This window comes from Sebastes fasciatus, chromosome 7, assembly GCF_043250625.1.
Source record: "Sebastes fasciatus isolate fSebFas1 chromosome 7, fSebFas1.pri, whole genome shotgun sequence".
NCBI lineage: Eukaryota > Metazoa > Chordata > Actinopteri > Perciformes > Sebastidae > Sebastes > Sebastes fasciatus.
Genome location: NC_133801.1, coordinates 24,624,861 through 24,643,244, shown reverse-complemented (window position 1 = coordinate 24,643,244; position 18,384 = coordinate 24,624,861). Strand labels below are relative to the sequence as shown.

At 43.2% G+C, this 18,384-nt stretch overlaps 1 protein-coding gene across 1 annotated transcript in view; it reads left to right on the top strand.

The window, feature by feature from the left end:
• dph1 (diphthamide biosynthesis 1) overlaps positions 1 to 17,728 on the top strand; it is a 74,998-nt gene extending 57,270 nt beyond the window's left edge. The window contains exons 9-12 of the mRNA XM_074642402.1: positions 3,389 to 3,489; positions 12,296 to 12,374; positions 16,478 to 16,612; positions 16,970 to 17,728. Coding sequence (XP_074498503.1) covers positions 3,389 to 3,489; positions 12,296 to 12,374; positions 16,478 to 16,612; positions 16,970 to 17,038 — 384 coding nt within the window. The 3' untranslated portion in view covers positions 17,039 to 17,728. The remainder of the gene's footprint in view (positions 1 to 3,388; positions 3,490 to 12,295; positions 12,375 to 16,477; positions 16,613 to 16,969) is intronic.
• Positions 17,729 to 18,384: the final 656 nt, after the last annotated feature.

Below are 18,384 nucleotides of genomic sequence, written 5' to 3'. Positions count from 1 at the left end.
AAGCAAGCCAGCGAGTAAAACCAAGAGCAAAAACACAGAAGGCTTTTCTCATTTTCATCTTCTTCTGATCATTCCAATACACAGATATTTTCACAACAACATGGCCATCTGGAATGAAGCTAAGTGGTGCTTTGTTTCATGTACGTATCATAACAACGGCTTGTATATCCGCAGTCCTCGGTCTTCCAGTTTCCCTTTTTGAATGACGAATACAGACTACTGCCACCTGCTGGTAGGGAGAGTTATTTCATCTCACACAGGCGCAGAACGTCTGTACTAACTGGTCGTCGGCTGTAGTCTTTGCGGTTTGTTCGAGTGCAACTTGTCGGCCAAAACAAAGGCGACGGGAGGCAACGCAACAGGCGGCCTTCATCGCTGTTAGTTGTCCTATGTCGTGTTGGTGTGTCTGGACCTATGCAAAGCTGAGGGCCTTTGTGTGCTGAACCGTTGCTACAAAAGCATAGTTGGGCTCACCTCTACACACGACATCAATTCTGGAGCCAAACTCCTGGCTGGACACTCAGAGTTGCCTTAAGTGAAAGATGCCAGACATGTGTGGGGACACTCACAATTTCCTTGCTGAGAACCAATGTGTTTTTCTCCTAGAATAAGAAGGTCACATCTATATAACAGTGAGTCACAGACTGTCACGGCTCTGACTGTTGTTGACGATTTTGGAACATCAGTGTATCGAACAATGGACCAGCCCTTTCACTCGCAAGGAAGGCTCATGGGAGTTTTTTCCTAAAGTTTAAACATGTTTTATGGACTTGAAGGGTTAAGATTGTGACATCAGGATGTCGTGTGTGGCACTTCAAGAATAGAGTGAGAGCTATGGCTGTATTCTCAGCAATGAGTAGTAGAAGTGTGTGTTCGCTGGGAGTTGGACTGCTTTGTTACAAATTCTGTGATCTTTATGGAAAGAACCTCTAGGCGCACCCGAGGATTGGAGCAACACCAGTTTGGTGACCTGAGGATTGCTTCTTTGCTGATGATGTAGTTCTGTTGCAGTACTCATTTTAGTGGTTCACTGCTGAGTGTGAAGTGATTATGAGAGTCAACACAAGTCTGAGGGTATGATTCTGTTTGGACTTTGCAAACGGAAATGATGTGCATGTTTATTGGCATATAGAGCGGGGAAGTGACAACCCATCCCAAGTGGTCACTCGAGACGAGTGAACTGGCGTACTTAGAGCTGTGCACTTGTGATCGGATCACCCAAGGCTCATGTCAATGCCAGGTCAGATCAGAGCCAATAGTGACAGGTTGAGGACATTGAACATCTGTAAGGTGCTCAGAGCCAGTTGAAGTGGTTTGGGCATCTCATCCAGACGATTCCCTGTGGAGGAATTCTGTCCAGAGCCAATTGGAAGGAGATCCAGAGGAATTTCCAGAATATGATGGAGGGATTAGCATCCAATAATGTAATAATTTCCTGAAAATGTTATAATATTTGCACTCAACCTGATTGAAAATGTAGTAAAACCCAATAATGTAATAAAATGTCCTGACGGATATTGTAAGAACATTTATCGGTGATACTGTAACACCTTTCAGGTGGGTCTTTTTTTTTCAAAACTGATGATATAATAATTTTTATAGAGAGTGTAATAATGTAAAAAAGTATGCTTTTAAACACTAACTACTAAAAACACTAACATTTGACACTGCTTCCATGTTTGGAAATGTAAACTCTAGGCCTTATGTAGAGGTTGACATTTACAACAGATGGAAAGTGGTTCGTTGTTTATCAGGCAAAAAAGCATTAAACTAAGATCCCTGATTGGTCATTTCATGGAGATTGAATCGACTGTTTTGCCCTCATTGCTTGCTTGTGTAATCTTCTGATGGTGTCTAATCTAAGATCCACTCTGGTGCAATGGACGGTCCTTGCACAACGACCAATCATCATGGGTATGGGTGGGTTCATTTCCCATTGATTCCCATCCGTTCAGTTAGAGGACTGAGGTCGACCAATCAGGTGCTCCTAGATTTCTCAGAACTAGGCGGTGCCTGCCGCTAATCTCTGGAACAGCTCACCTCTTCACATAAAAACTGCTCGGACTACAGAAACCTTCAAGTCAATGCTGAAGACCCACCTCTTCTTGTTGCCGTTTGATTGAGTTGAGCATGACAGCTTGACTTTGTCTTCTGTTGTGCTGTTTATTATGTGTACATTATATTTATCGTTCTCTTCTTTTCTTTTTGTTGTTTGCTTTGTATTCATTTGTATTTAGTGCCTGTTCAGCACGTTGGGCAACTGCAGTTCATTTTAAATGTGCTATACAAATAAAGTTTGACTTGACTTGACTTGACTTGACTTGACTTGACTTGCGGAGGCGGCTGTGGCTCATTAGGTAGAACGAGTCATCCACTAATTGAAAAATAGGTGGTTCATCCCCGGCTCCTCCAGTCTGCATGTCGAAGTGGGCAAGATACTGAACCCCAAATCGCCCCAATGTGCCATCAGTGTGTTCGATTAGATCCTGATGAGCAGTTTGGCACCTTGCATGGCAGCCGCTGCCATCAGTGTATGAATGTGTGTGTAGATGGGATGAATGTTGACATGTAGTGCAAAGCGCTTCGAGTGGTCGGAAGACTAGTAAGGCGCTATATAAATGCACGTCTATTTGCCATTTACCATTGCCATCTGTTGTAAATGTCAACCTCTACATAAAGCCCTAGAGTTTACATTTTCAAACATGAAATCGGTGTCAAATGTCAGTGTATTCAGAAGGCTAACATGACAATAACAATATTACACATTTTGTATCCTGGCAGGCTTTACATTTACGAGAAAGAAAGCATACTTTTTTACATTATTACATTATCTTTCAAAATTATTACATCATCATTTAAAAAAAAAACTAAAAAAAAACTGAAAGGTAAAAATGTTATTACAATATCAGTCATGACATTTTATTACATTATTGGTCAAGTTATTACATTATTACATTTTCGATAAAGTGCAAATTTGATTACATTTTAAGGAAATTATTGCATAATTGGTGCTACAGGGATTACACATCCCACCTGACGTGAGAATGCCAGGAGAAGCTGGAGGACATTGCTGAGGAGACAAATCTGTCTGCTACCTTGCTTAAGTTGCTGTCACCACCCTGTAGACTTAAGCAGCAGAAAATGGATGGATGGATGTATGAGGCTTCAGAGACTGAGAGTTGGAAAAAATAGTCTCACTGCTGAGATTATTGACGGTAGAGCAAAAACTGCTGGACAACCTTAGATTGCTTATAGGACTGTCTGTGTGGGTGAGAGTCATGGGCTTTGAGATTTGTAACTTATCATTTGATATTGTTGAGTTTCACAACCAATCAAATTGTGTTTGATGTGTGGATTGCAAACCTTTCCGTTTTCTTTCTCTTCCTAGCACATGGAGACAAGGCTCCAGTCATTGGGCAAGTCCTTCACTCGAGTGCTCCTGTCTGAGATTTTCCCAGGCAAGCTGGATCTGATGCAGGATATAGATGCGTGAGTATTAAGATGCACATATACATAAACACACCCAAATTAGGACACGTGCTGATCATTGAATCAGAACTGCTTGGCTTTGGCAGGTGGAATAAAAACAAAATATACTTTTTTTTTACGGCCAATATGACCGTTGATATTACAGAATCCGGCCCTATAGAACAACTACCGGACAATTGTTTTTAAATAGCCATATAATATCCTATACTTGACATAACTTGAAAAGAAGTTAAATGAAGAAGCGGTCTAAAAATGAAAATAATAGACTGTTCCATCCAATTTCCACATTTGTCAAATTCAAAATAGTGTTGTGTGGCTACAAGGCGGTAGCCTAGCGAATAGTTTGAAGCCTTATTCATAAGGTTGACATTCAAATAATTAATACTTTACAGAAACAGGTAACAGTCCACCTTCTCTTCCCCTCTCTCTGTCTCTCCCTCAAGCACTGCGAGCGCGGAGCCGTGCTCCTCGTCTGTAATTGTCTCAGTCCGAAGTCCATAAGTCAAAATTAATTGAAGAAACATAGATGTAATCATTATTTATATCAGCATTATAGTGGCTTGTTCCGAGCCACTTTGTTTGTTTCACATTTACACAGTCTGCTGGCTGTGTATGAAGACCGGCTTTTATTTTTTTTTCAGCCTAGACACAGAACAGCCAGCCAGCGGACCGTGAGGAGATATTCACTGAATTTGACAAAAAGTGCACTGGATTAGAAGCAGTTGCCTTGGCAACATATCTTACAATATTAGGCTATTTAATATGTTTTTAATTAATCAGGCCGAATTAATTTATTTGGCATATTTCCCAACAGACATTTTGTCTGTTGTTCATTTAATCTGACGGACAGCTATACGTGATACCGGCAAAAAGATGGCATATGCCGGCCAATGTAAACCTTGGCCCATATTCTCCTAGCCTTGCAGAAGCCAGTCATTTTATTCCCTGTTGATGCTTTTGAGTCATACCACAATACATGAAGCATTGGAGGCTTAGATTGCCAAGGTTGCCATATCCTTTTTGTAACCGGAGGCTTGAAGAGCACATGCCATGGCTTCCTGCGACCTTCAAGTTTGGATTACTTTCATTGTCTTCCACACTTCACTAAAACACTTCTTCCTTTGGCTCATTGTTCTCTTCATTTGCAAATTCTCAATCACTGCTGTGTCTCTCTGTTATAAAGAATGGAAAATGTATCTTTCACATCATGGACGCTGGTATAAACTTATGATCAACAGCAAGCACTCACCGAAACTTTGCAATCAACAACATTTGAAATGTATTCTGCAGGCATCATTGCACACATAACTGGGGATTCAGCATAATTTGCAAGTGCACTCCATAACAAGGAGCTGACAGACAGTAGTCTACAGTGTATAGCTTCATAAACAAAATTGGTATTCATGTCTTGGTGAGATTCCATAGTTTTGCCTTTGTGGCAGAAACAAATAGTCCAGCGTAATGCACAAAAAATCAGCTTTGACACACGGGGCATAAAAAGAGGAAGTTTAAACTTTTAAAGTACTTACTTTTCACCCTCTACGTTTGCACATATAATAATAAAAAAAAAAATATATATATATATATATATATATTTGCCATTCCTTTGCTTGTTTTCTGTGTTTAACTTTAAACATCTTACCCTGAGTCTAAAAATACATGGCGTTCCTGAGCCCAGGTAAACTGTGAACTAGGGCTGCCAAAGTTAACGCAATAATAACCCATTAACGCAAATTCGTTTTAACGCCACTAATTTCTTCAACGCATTAACGCAAATTCCTTAGTTTTGAAGCTAGAGTGAAGATACTGGCATCATATGAAACTAGAAAACCTAATGAATCCATTAGTAACCAACCATGTCATACTAGCTTGTCACAAAGGAGGCTAAATAACACTCCAAACTTACAATAACTTATGGCGAGGAAAAACTGGCATGGCCATTTTCAAAGGGGTCCCTTGACCTCTGACCTCAAGATATGTGAATGAAAATGGGTTCTATGGGTACCCACGAGTCTCCCCTTTACAGAAACGCCCACTTTATGATAATCACATGCAGTCTTGGGGTTAGTCATAGTCAAGTCAGCAAACTGACACACTGACAGCTGTTGTTGCCTGTTTGGCTTGAGTTTGTTATGATTGGAGCATATTTGTTATGCTAAATGCAGTACCTGTGAGGGTTTCTGGACAATATTTGTCACTGTTTTGTGTTGTTAATTGATTTAAAATAATAAATATATACATTTGCATAAAGCATGCATATTTGCCCATTCCCATGTTGACAAGAGTATTAAATACTTGACAAATTTCTCTTTAAGGTACATTTTGAACGGATAAAAAATGTGCGATTTATCATGGACAATCATGCAATTAATCGCGATTAAGTATTTTAATCGATTGACAGCCCTACTGTGAACCCATCGCACGTAATCAACACTTTCCTCAAATACTATGACATTATTACAATATTGATGCCCTTGTTGATCTTGTTATTAATGATAATAAAATATATGATAATCAGAGTGGCAGGTTCTGAATGATGCCTTGCCACTGAATGCCGTTATCCAGCCCAGCAACACTCATTACTTTCTTCAAAAACAAACAGTTTTCTTCAAAGAAATTTCAAGCTCTCAGGCTTCAAGGTGCAGCGTCGCCAATTTATCTGACTTCCAAGCCAAGGAACAGAGGTGAAGATGGACAAGGGGTTAGTGAGACACTGATGTGCAACAGCTCCCATCACACTCACACAGGCACACATGCGCCTCACACTCCCTCGGATTGGCCTCTCACTGTGGAGTAATGAGAAGTGTGATGTGTGAGGGAGGAGTGGGTGAGGAGAGGACAGAAGTTCTGAGAGAGATTGAGAGTGAGTTGAAGAGAGAGAGAGAGAGAGATGCAGAGGTAGTTGAGGGGGCTGTGTTTGGAAAGCGCGCGATCACGGTAAAAGCATTTTTTTTTTCTTTGTTTTTTTGGCTCTCCTCTTCAGACTGACGTATGTGTGCAACTTTGAAATTATGTAAGTCAGGCACGATTCACCCAACCAAAACAAACCCTCATTACATCATCAACAGTTTCAACTAAAACTGAACATTATAACCGTCATGAAGGTAGCATTAACTGCAGGGCTGTTGTTGTATGAGTTTTAGCTAGTGTAGTGTACCTAATAAACAGGCAGATAGGTGTATATACATCAGAATAAAGTGCAACAATAGTTTTGTCATTACTGTTAAGGACTAGGGCTGGATGTCATTCAAGAATTTTCAATACTAGTGCCGACGCACTACCTGAGTTTCACAATACTTTTTTCAATATCACAAATTTCTTAAAGGCATAATGTGTAGGATTTGGCGACATCTAGTGGTGTGGTTGCAGAGTGCAACCAACTGAGTGCCCTTCCGCTCACTCCTCCCTTTCCAAGACCAAAACGTTGGTAATGCCAGCGACTGGTGGCACCACAGTTTTGCACTCTGCGGCTCACGTTACCGCGGTTTCACAAGCGTGTCAGAGAACCGCGGTGACGTAAATACGCAAAAGGATCTCTCTAGAGCCAGTGTTTTGTTTGTCCGTTCTGGGCTACTGTAGAAAAATGGCGGAGCAACATGACGGACTTTAGAGGACCCGCTCTCTATGTAGATATGAAGGGCTCATTCTAAGCTAACGAAAACACGATTCTTAGTTTCAGGTGATTATACATTAATGTAAAAAGTTATGATTATTATATTCTATTTCTGTTAATAGATCCCCCAAAATGTTACACACTGTTCCTTTAAATGCAGTCCAAACATTAAACAGTAATCCAAGAACTTTGTCTAAAAAAGTAGTCTTCAAATTTACCAAATTCTTATTTGAATCAGAAACTGACTCATCAAAGAATAAGAATCTGGGCAGCCACATTTCAGTCGATACCAAAAAAGTAGTGAAGTAGTGAAGAAACCATTGCATTTATTCATCATAATGATGCCTTTGTCGATGTAAAAAACAAAACAAAAACAGTTTTAGTGTTCTTTAATGATGAGTCTAGGTAAGAGATGAAAGTGGAAATTGAAGGTTCATTTTGGAAGCTATGGACTTACTGACAGCGCTGTTATCATCCTTACCCAGTGTTTATTCAGAGTGTTATTGCACAACCTAGAGTGACCCAGACCAGACTAGTCTGTAACAACACAGGCATCCAACATTACAAACCACCAGATGTGTGAATCTGTGTTGAATCCGGCTGTGTTGAAGGAGGAATAGAAGGAATGAGAGAGAGAGAGAGAGAGCGATTGAGAGATAGACGGTGGGGTGGTAGAGGACGCATTAGTGCTCAGCACCAGCCGGCACAGCGCACTGTACAGAGCCCACCCCCAGGCTTTCTCTGTCATTAGACACACACACACACACACACACTCTCATATAAACAGAGAGACACACCATTAGCATATGCTCTTAAGTGTGTAATTAGGCTGTCCCCAAGCAGGTTTTAAACTATTGTACAGATTTCCGTGCACCCACACACTTATCTCAACTAGACTCCAAATGCCACCCTGTGCATTGCACATTGTCTTTTATCTCTCTGTTTGAATTTTAATTTTTTGACTTCCGCTGAAATGAAATTGTTTGTTCTAATTCAATTAAGTCCGCCATTAAAGGTGAGCGTTTTACATTTTCCCGCAGTGCTGAGAGGTTAATTGTTCTCGCTTTTGGCGGGTCAAGACTGTAAGAGTGTAATTGAAGCGAAGCCATGCAGGTGGAGGTCTCCCTAATCGTGTCAGGGTGTAATGGGCCACAGCAGGTAACGCAGCGAGGCCAGGGCTGGAGCTCACGTTGCATAGAGCAGTGCTAAATGTCATGCAGCCTTGCGTACCTTTTTATATATCACAGCTTTGTCTGCATCCTGCGCCTCTCATCCTTGCATGTCCGAGTGTTGAAAGTTCTAGTTTCTACTAAAGTGAACACATCCTGTAGAGAGTGACTAAAGAGACTAATGTTTCTATCAAAGTTGTATTCATATATTCTATATTTCAGGTAATGTTTTCTTGGGAATAAGTTGTGAAACAAGACTCCACCACCAGACAAAAAAAAACACTTTTTCCCTTTGTCTCTGCACCTCTTTCTCTTTTCTTTCCTCCAGCTCTCTCTTTGTTCCACTGCGCCCCATGATGTGGGCTCTCTACTGTGCCGGCTAGATTGAAGGACAGATACGGGCTGGAAATACAATTTTGGCCGCATTCTGGGGGGGCAATACCTGGCATGGCACCATGCATTTTACTGCACTGCACTATTCAGTGTCTGTGCTAATATTAGAAAAGTCCCTTTGGGTCTATGTGCCAAGCTGCTCCTTAGGAGGGATCCTCTCTGCCTTCGCTTTCATGCTTTCTGTCGTTCTTTCAGACCTTCCTCTCAACGCTATAGCCCAGAGGATTTAGTGGTTGGTTTGCTTTATTAATCACCCTCCCCCCTTTTAAGCAACCCCGGTGTTCTTTTCAGCTCATACTACATGTAGAGTAGAGTACAGTAGGCAACCTACCGGGTCTGAAGAGTGAAGCCAATGCAGAAGTGCCTTAAACTAAGCCAGCGGCCATGTTGCTACAGTAGCCCACAACGGACAAACCAAACACTGGCTCTAGAGAAAGCCTTTCACGTTTTTACACTACCTGAAGGCCACCGTATAGCTCTCTACACACTTGTGAAACTGTAGTAACGTGAGCCGCAGAGTGCAAAACCATGATACCGCCTGTGGGTAACCTCCAGGTCTGAGAAGTGAAGCCAATGCTTAGGTTCCTTACACTTGGGTTCTTTCTAATAGCCAGCAGGGTGTGACGTCTCTGGTTGCAAAAAGAAGTCTGGTTATATAAATGTCTATAATAAAATGACCCTACTTCTCACTTGATTTATTACCACATTAAACATTGTAAAAATTATCTTATGGTCTCAATCGCTAGTTTCAAGTCTTCTTCAATACAGCATGATGTTCATTTAGTAAATTATGGTCCCATTTAGAGTCAAATAGACCAGTGGTTCTCAACCTTTTTTCATGTCAAGGACCACTAAATTGATACATATTAGGTCACAGACCCCCATTTGATAAGATTTATCTTCGGGAACCTCCATCTGATAGGATATTGTTTTTTATTAAGGATGTAACAATGGAGGAAGTGAAACCTGGATTGGGGGTGGATCAGAATAATGATTCTTATGACTCACATTGGGCTCACTTCTATAGTGAAATAAATAGTGAAAATAAACTTTTCCCCATTTTTTGTGTGGACCCCCCTGGTCGAGAACCTCTGAAATAGACCATAAAGCAGGGTATGCTTTAGTACGTGGCTACCTTGTGATTGACTGGTCGCTACCACGGCGTTGTCCGGTCTGGGAGTTGTCCGCGTTAACCCTTTCACAGTGTGTTTTCAGTTCTTGTACATTAAATGGAACATTTTGGTCGCCTAGAAATGTCTTATTCAGCTTTTGGTTTAGCTCCACCCTCTCGTGTCACTTCTGGTTGCAAAAAACCAAGATGGCAACGACCAAAATGCCGAACTCAAGGCCTCAAAACGGTAGTCCACAAACCAATGGGTGACACCACTGTGACTCGGCCCAATCTCATTCCCAGGGCGTCAAATATCGACTCTTTGTCACGGCCGTCGGCGTTCGATACCGACGCACAAGGCGCCTTTTAGCGGGGCTAGGAGACGCACCTGGCTTTCCATTAACTACAATGTAAACCCATTCGTGTCTTTATTAAACGCTCATAGAAAGTGCGCCAGGAGTGTGGTAACGTTGTTTAAAGAGCAAAAGAGACACACCGGGCGGGCGGGAGTGGAGGTGGACGGATCCAACAAACACAAGGCTTTCATCCAGGAGACAGCTGTTCGTGTCCCGTGCATTACGTTTCACTTTCACTTTCACTTTCCAGTCAGCTGATCGTCCGTGTCCCGTGATCACAACATTCAGTCACATTTTCACTGTAAAAACTGCATTTTTAAGCCCAACCATGTTTTTTCTTAAACCTAACTAAGTGTTTTATTGCCTAATCCTAAACAAATGTTTTTCTGAAAAGTAATGCCAAGGGGTCTGACAAAGTGTCAGTATGCAATGAGTTGGAATGAGAACGTGTTGGGTGACTACGTCCACTTCTTATATACAGTTTATGGTGCAAACAATGCAAACTGTCCGCCTCTCCCCTTATAATTAGTTCCTTTTTCCTGGGTGTTTGGGCTATAGGGCGGTTTTGATGCATGTGCAGTGTTCCGTACGTAAAGGGCTCCGGTTATGAATAGCAGCTGACGGACTTAAAGGTCATATTCCAGATTCCGCATCTCCAATCTCAACTCAGCAAACTTAGAAGGTCTAGGGAGATTGGTGCAAAATATCTCAGCTGACTCAGCTGGCTCTCAAATTAGGAGGATGAATAAGAATTCACACTTTGGGGAGAGACTTCTTTTTAACAAAAAAAAAAAAAAAAAAAAGTGTTATTTGAAAATGAGAAAATGCCATGCGTTTGCCCAGGGGGGGTGGAATATTTCTGACAGAAAGCAGAGTGGAGCGAGAGTCAACGGTGCAATCAATTCTGCAGTTGAGAAATAGTGTGAAAGTTGGAAAAAATGGAGACTAGACAGATGGGGATTCTGACGCAGCAGCAGCGTACACATGAAAGTATTCAAGCAATTACGGCAAAACTTTATTTTGTCTTTCAAGTGGTTTCCATCTATGCTGCGGCACTATACTCCTCTTCTTAAATCTCCTATTCCGTCTGACATTTACCTAGATCTAACGTTATCTCCGGGGCCGCTATATGCACTGCAACTCAATTCATATTTGTCAATATTTCTGATGGAGCTCCATCATTAGGATTAGGGACGAGGGACGAGAGTGGAGATGGAGCCGCGGATAGCATTGATCTGTGAAAGCTAACCCCCGTAGCCCCGGCCCGCTTCTCCCCGTCTCCATTTTCCCATTGTTCGTTTTTCCCTCCAGCTGTTTACATCCACGCCCTCCTCATCCCTCTCTCATGCATTTTCCAGAGTAAACACTTTCTCTCCTCCCTGCCAATCTTCCTCCTCTCTTCTGCCTCTGTTCTCTCCTCTCTTCTTGCTTCTCAACACCCCTCCTCCCTCCTCCGTCTGTTTTCATCTTCATTGCTCTTTCTCCCTATCGCTGTATATCTGTGTCCTTCTCTCTCTCTCTCTCTTTTTCCTCACCCCCCTCCCCATCTCTCATACACCCCCCCACCCCCCCTCCACCCCTGTCTGCCAGCTATGTAGGCTACCTCCGTGGAGACCGGGCTGGTGCGGCTTTTTTATTCACACTCACCTAACCTCTCCCTCTTTTTCTTTCACTGCGTTTCTCCTTTTTTCACCTCTGTTCACTTCTCTCCCTGTTTTTCTGTTTACGCCTCCTGCAAACCAGTCTCTCCCCCCCCCCCCCCCCCCCCCCCCCCCTCCTCCTCCTCCTCCTCCTCCTCCTCCTCCACCACCACCACACACCTTCTTCCTCCCTCTTTTCAGCCTCCCTCTTTCACCGGCTGGATATGCATTCGGGCTGTGTAGCGTGGCTGTCTTTAGAGCTTTTTTTTTTTTGCAAATCAGGACAGATCTCTCCAACAGATGCTGGAGATCAGGTGGAAGTGGAGGTGGTGGAGGTGGTGGGGAGGCTCACCTCCCCCCACCCCCACCCGCACAACCCGTTGCATCACGTATCCACACACGCAGCGGCGTGCAGGCGCAGATGTGCCCTGCCTATCTAATAGGATCTCGCCCTCTCTGACTGCTCCTGTTTTACACACCACATTTGGATGCACAAATTTGTACCTTCTCTCTTTTTCCTACAGGTGGATCCAGATCGCTTGTCCTCGCCTTTCCATCGATTGGGGCACAGCCTTCACTAAGCCCCTGCTGTCTCCATATGAGGTAAACATGCACCTTATGGTCTCTCAGCAGCTGTCACTCACTTATCAGAGGAGGCTCATGCACTGCACATACATACACACACACAAGACCCCCTGACAGATGTCCTGCTGAAGCCTTCTTCAAAGCACCCCAAGATAAGGAAGGTACTATGATGTTAAGTATAGGGAAGTGTTGTGAATTTGTACAGGACTCATCAAGGCCTGCTTGTGCCGGAGACGAGGAATTGCTCCTACTCTTCTCCCTCTCTGTCTTTCTCTCCCTGCAATAACACACAGCATCAGCAGAAGACTAGCCCCCCCTACTGGCCACAGGACCACACCACCCCCCCACCCCCCACCCAGCGCCCCCCCATCCCTGCAGCTGTCTTGTTTTTCTAAAGGGAGAGAGATAGATCGGACAGCAACCCATAAAGATCCATTTCAAAGCAAGCATTTGTTCTGCAGCCGGCGTAGCCACTTTGTGATCCGTTTGGCAGTTATGTGCCATTATGTGACTGGGCTGGTTAGCATTTTGATGCCAACTATTATTAATTCATTCAATGATTTTTTTTTTTTTCCCTCAAATATATGCCGCTGATTTGAATCCTTGTGAAATTGCTGCGAGGAGGGAATTGCTGTCTGAGTGTGATTTCGAATGGTTGCTGTTTTTCCTCCCGACTACACACCTTTGTGCACCGCTTGTGCCTGCACATACGTTTCACAATGAGGCCATTAAGAATAATGATAGCGTTCACCTTAGGAGGGAAAAATTATTTTGTTTTGTTTCTGTCGATAACGGTGCATGTTGAAGGCTGTAATGAGGAAAAGAAGCAATCTGTTTCCTTTTTGCCCTTTTTCGTTAGAGCTCTCCCCGCGAGCTATTTGTGAACTGTGCATTTAAATAATTTGCAGCTGCACTCGTGTCTATATGTGCGATAAGTCTCGTTTCACCCCACATCGCATACCTTATGAGCGCCATACGTCTCAGTTCACTGTGTGTGTTTTCACTGTGGCATTTACAATGAAGATGAAGAGGGAAGGAGATGGGAGGGTGGAGTGAGCAAGGAGAGGGGTGGAGGATGGAGGGTTGGGGGGGGGGGCAGCAGCATTTATTTTCAGTGCGTCTCATGTTATATTTATAGTCAATAAGACACACTTGGCTCTCCTGTCAGAGCAGGGATTAGCAAGAGGAGCTAGCTTCCAATGAGAGAGAGGCAGTTGGTGTGAGAGGGGAGAGGAGGAGAGCAGTGGGTAAAAGCTAAAGGAAGGAAAGGCGTAGGGAATAAGGGCAGAGGAGAGAAGGAAACGAAGAAGAGTCTAGCAGAAGGATGTTTGTGGATAGGAATGAAAAACATTTCCCATTATACAGTTTGTTTGTTTGTTTACGAGGATACACTAGGGAATATAGTTGAGCCACATATTGTATTTGTAATAGCTATTATTATTGTGTTATACCTGAAAGACACATGCATAGAAATCAGATATATGCTACATTTTAGGGCTGCGACCACTGATTATTTTCATTATTGTCTATTAATCTGTCCATTTTTTTCTGGATTAATCAATTAGTTGTTTGGTCTATAAAATGTCAGAAATGGTGAAAAATTACAATGAATGTTTCCCACAGCCCAAGACGTCTTCAAATGTCTTGTTTTGTCCACAACTCAAAGATGATCAGTTTACTGTCATAGAGGAGTAAAGAAACAATAACATATTCACATTTAAGGAGCTGGAATCAGAGAATTTAGACTTGTTTTTTTCTTAAAGGTCACATATTATGCTCATTTCCAGGTTCATAGATGTATTTTAATGTTGCACTAGAACATGTTTACATGCTGCAATGTTCAAAAAAACCTTTATTCTTCTCATACTGCAGCCTGAGTCTGCCTGCCTCAGAGCCTAATTCAGCCTCTGTCTGAAAACCACTGATTCACAGCCTGTCTCCTCCCACTCTGCTCTGATTGGTCAGCGTTTTCTGTCAATCAAACTTCCTCAACAACACAGCGTCACCCTCCCCCTCCCTCCCGGAGAAGCTCTCTCTCTCTCTCTCTTTCTCTCTCTGAGAGACGAGTGGAGAGATAGCAGCTAGAATAAAGTTTATAAACCTGGGCACAGCACCAGCGAAAATAAAGTCCATCCACTGGGTCTTCAGAGGATCCGAAGTGGGTACATGGTGCAAGCTTTTGTGTGGAGTATTGCAGCCAACAACAGAACAAGCGGGTTTTCCTTTCAGCATGTTTACTAGTAAACAGTCGAAATAACAATGGCGGACGCAGCTTGCTGAGCCGGCTACTCCGTGGGCGGGGTTACCAAGCCGGGGTATGGGGTGAGGGGGGTGCTGTTCTGTTTCACTGGAAACAGGAAAGCCATATATGGCTTGCATTTCTGCCTAATGATGTCAGAAGACTAGGAAAAAAGCGAATTTTTATTTCTGCACCCATTTCCGGACAAACGGAGGAGGAGAAAAAGAGAGAGGATGGTCTTTTATGATACTATGGTGGCCTGTAGACACACTGGGGACAGATATTGATGTTTAAAAGACATGGAAAAGTGCATTTTGCATAATATGTGACCTTTAAACAAGTAATCAAACCGATTAATCGATTGTCAGAATAGTTGCCGATTAATTCAATAGTTGACATCTAATCAGTTAGTCGTTGCAGCTCTACTACATTTTACCTTTTATATAAAATAGGGCTGTCAAAGTTAACCCGATAGGAGACTAAATAATTCTCCAAATTTACGCTAAATTTTAGCGAGGAAAGACTGTCATGGCCATTTTCAAAGGGGTCCCTTGACCTCTGACCTCAAGATATGTGAATGAAAATGAGTTCTATGGGTACCCAAGAGTCTCCCCTTTACACACATGCCCACTTTATGATAATCACATGCAGTTTTGGGGTCAAGTCATAGTCAAGTCAGCACACTGACACACTGACAGCTGCTGTTGCCTGTTGGGCTGCAGTTTGCCATGTTATGATTTGAGCATATTGTTTTATGCTAAATGCAGTACCTGTGAGGGTTTCTGGACAATATCTGTCATTGTTTTGTGTGTTTATTGATTTCCAATAATAAATATATACATACATTTGCATAAAGCAGCATATTTTCCCACTCCCATGTTGATAAGAGTATTCAATACTTGACAAATCTCCCTTTAAGGTACATTTTGAACAGATAAAAAATGTGTGATTAATTTGCGATTAATCGCGATTAAATATGTGAATCGATTGGCTGCCCTACATACATAGTGTGCAGCAGAGTGCAAGTGTTACACTTGTTTGGAGCAAGAAAAATCATCTCTCTATCTCTGCTGCTGTTGCTTTTATCCTCTATTGTTTCTTGTTCATGTGAAGGTATAAAAAAGCATGTTTAAGGGGAGTGTTGTGCTCCTGTTTCTATTTAAAGAAGCAGCCAGTAGGTAAGAGAACACTACCTGCAGTAGTAGCATCAGTGTTGGTACTAACAAAATAAACTACAGCGTCTACAAACACGCTCGGTAACAGTGATGGATTACGTCCCGCTAGAATAGAGATTTCATCACTTTCGAGCTGCATTTTTCACGTTTCCTTTGAACTAAACGCATCAAATGAATTGTTTTCTCATCATATTTCCATACATCATCGAAAATTATCCCAGATTGTGTGAAGCTGAGAGTCAGGTCCCGGCATCCGACTAGTCTGAAAGATGAATGAGGAGTTGGGTGAATTAATAAATGAACAATCAAAACGACTTGTTCTTTCATTCGGCATGCTTGTTTATTCATCTGTTCAGTCATTCAGCTGCTCCTTCTTTCATTCACAATCAATATTCACAGGCACTTGTCTTCCCCATATGGAGCAGTCTGCACTTATGTCACTGCACTGTCATGCCTGCGCTGCTGCTGCTCTCTCCTCTAACAGCTGTTGTGTCACGCGGTGCAGCTGCATGGGGATAACATGACAACTCTGCCTGTTATCCAAGCTTAATATTATGACACCTGTCTTGTCAGTTTGCGACTTCTCATCACCGTGTGGTTTCCTGCAGCTGTTTTGCTCCCCAAAAAAACGTCATTCAAGTGCACTTTTAGCTTGTGGAGCTTTTTTTTGTTTTGACATTATTTGTGATTATCTCTCTATCTCTCAGGCTGCTGTGGCTCTGCAGGAGGTCAGCTGGAAGGAAGTCTACCCCATGGACTTCTACTCCAATCAGAGCCTGGGGCCATGGGCACCCAACCACCCTGACCACCAACCGGTGCGGCCCACGCGCAGACAGACTCAGGTGAGGGCATGGGGTTGGGAGATAAAAGAATTGATGACAGAGGGGAGCTTGTGAGGAGAGAGAAACCACACTGTGTTCAGCATGTGTGTGTCGACTTGTATCTTCAGTGTGTCACCACACTGACACCCAGTGGCTCAATGACAACAGGACATGCATCTGGACGTCTCCCTTAAAGCCGTGGTCGTGACCTTGACCTTCATGTGCATCGTGTCATTTATTTAAGAATGTAATTGAATTGCTGCGGTGTGAATACACCCCGCTGAAGCCATATTGCCCCATATTACCACTAATCTGTGTGAGGTAGGTACTGTCACCGTTCCAAGTGTTAATGCTATCCCACTGCCTGCCTGCCTGCAGAAACAAGGCTCGGAGCCAGCCCTTCCTACCAAGCAGTGTGGGCAGAACCGGTGCTGTCAAGGGGAATGAAGCGTCATTTTCCAGCTGTCTTTCGACTCGTCTCGTGCCTGCCGACGCGTCTGCCTTCTGCTAACAGCTGGAGGGAGGTCGGAAACCAGAAGAGGAGAGCGTCCAGACAGTGTATCAGTGAGCACAGCTAAAGCCAGAGGAGCCCTCCGCCGCTCCTCAAAACGGATTACCAGCCATAAATAATCCCTCATTTTACAGCACGGCGGATCAAACCAAATGTCACTGCTCTTATTCACGTTTTTCTGAGCTTCAAAAAATACAAGCAGCTGCTTGTGTGTTTGAGGTCACGCATGTTCACATTCATCCATGAAGGAGCTGCTCTCTGCTGATGCTGCTGTGCTGAGAATGAAATTCTTCCTGCACAGAGGGGGAAATGTGTGGGCCTCTCTGTAAACGCACACGTCGCTTTTGTGACTGTTCCAGAGAGAGAACGCGCCGGATGACCTTGAGTACATTATATGGAATTAAAGTGTTAATGTGGGTGGATTTAGTCAATCCACTTGTCCTTGGACAAACCACAGTATGTTTCCCTTCACGCAACTTTTCAAAGACAGTCACAGACATATTGTACCAAGCACTTTATTTGATGTATACAAGAGTATAATGCGGATGCTCAAAATGTGATACACTATGACATAACCTCTCTGTCTTGCTTTTCTAGTCAAACAATAAATCAGAAGTGGAACCTTACATCTCTCGTGAGTGTGTTTCTGATGAATGCTGAAGCGATATGAGTGTGTTTTTAAGCCCCTCAGCCCTTAAAAAACAGTATGAGTTCCTAGATGCGTGCAGTGCTAGTCACGACTGCTCTCCATCCTCATTATTTATTGATGGAGGAGTCTGTCAATAAATAAATAGATAAATAAACCCTCTCTGTTGCTGTTTGGCTGCCACAGCAGAAGCTGATTGACAGCAGTGGCGCACCGTGGCTCCAGGTGATCCCGAGAACTTGTGAATGTTCTCCCCAGATTTCAGCACATATAGTCTCAGGTGGGTATGATCTTCTGTGAGTTACTAGCAACTCTAGTCAGACCCCCCCTCCCTCTACTCTCCACCATCGTATCTCCTTGGCAACAGAGGCCGGCGTGATGCAGCCCGTCCCGCCAGATGTCTCTCTCATGATGTGTCTCACGTGTCCCACTAGTGGCTGTTATTCTGAAGGGCTCAGTACTCGCTACAGTACGCCGCGATGCGGCCAAGAATAAATTATTGGGCAGCAGAGCTCTCTTGCAGCTGATGTTTGATTTATTTTTTTGGCGCACTCCGTCAGGGGGAAAGAGGGGAGAAGTTTAATAAATGCTCTTTTCTCCCCATCTAAAGTGTGCACAGCCTGAAGATTTTGTTTT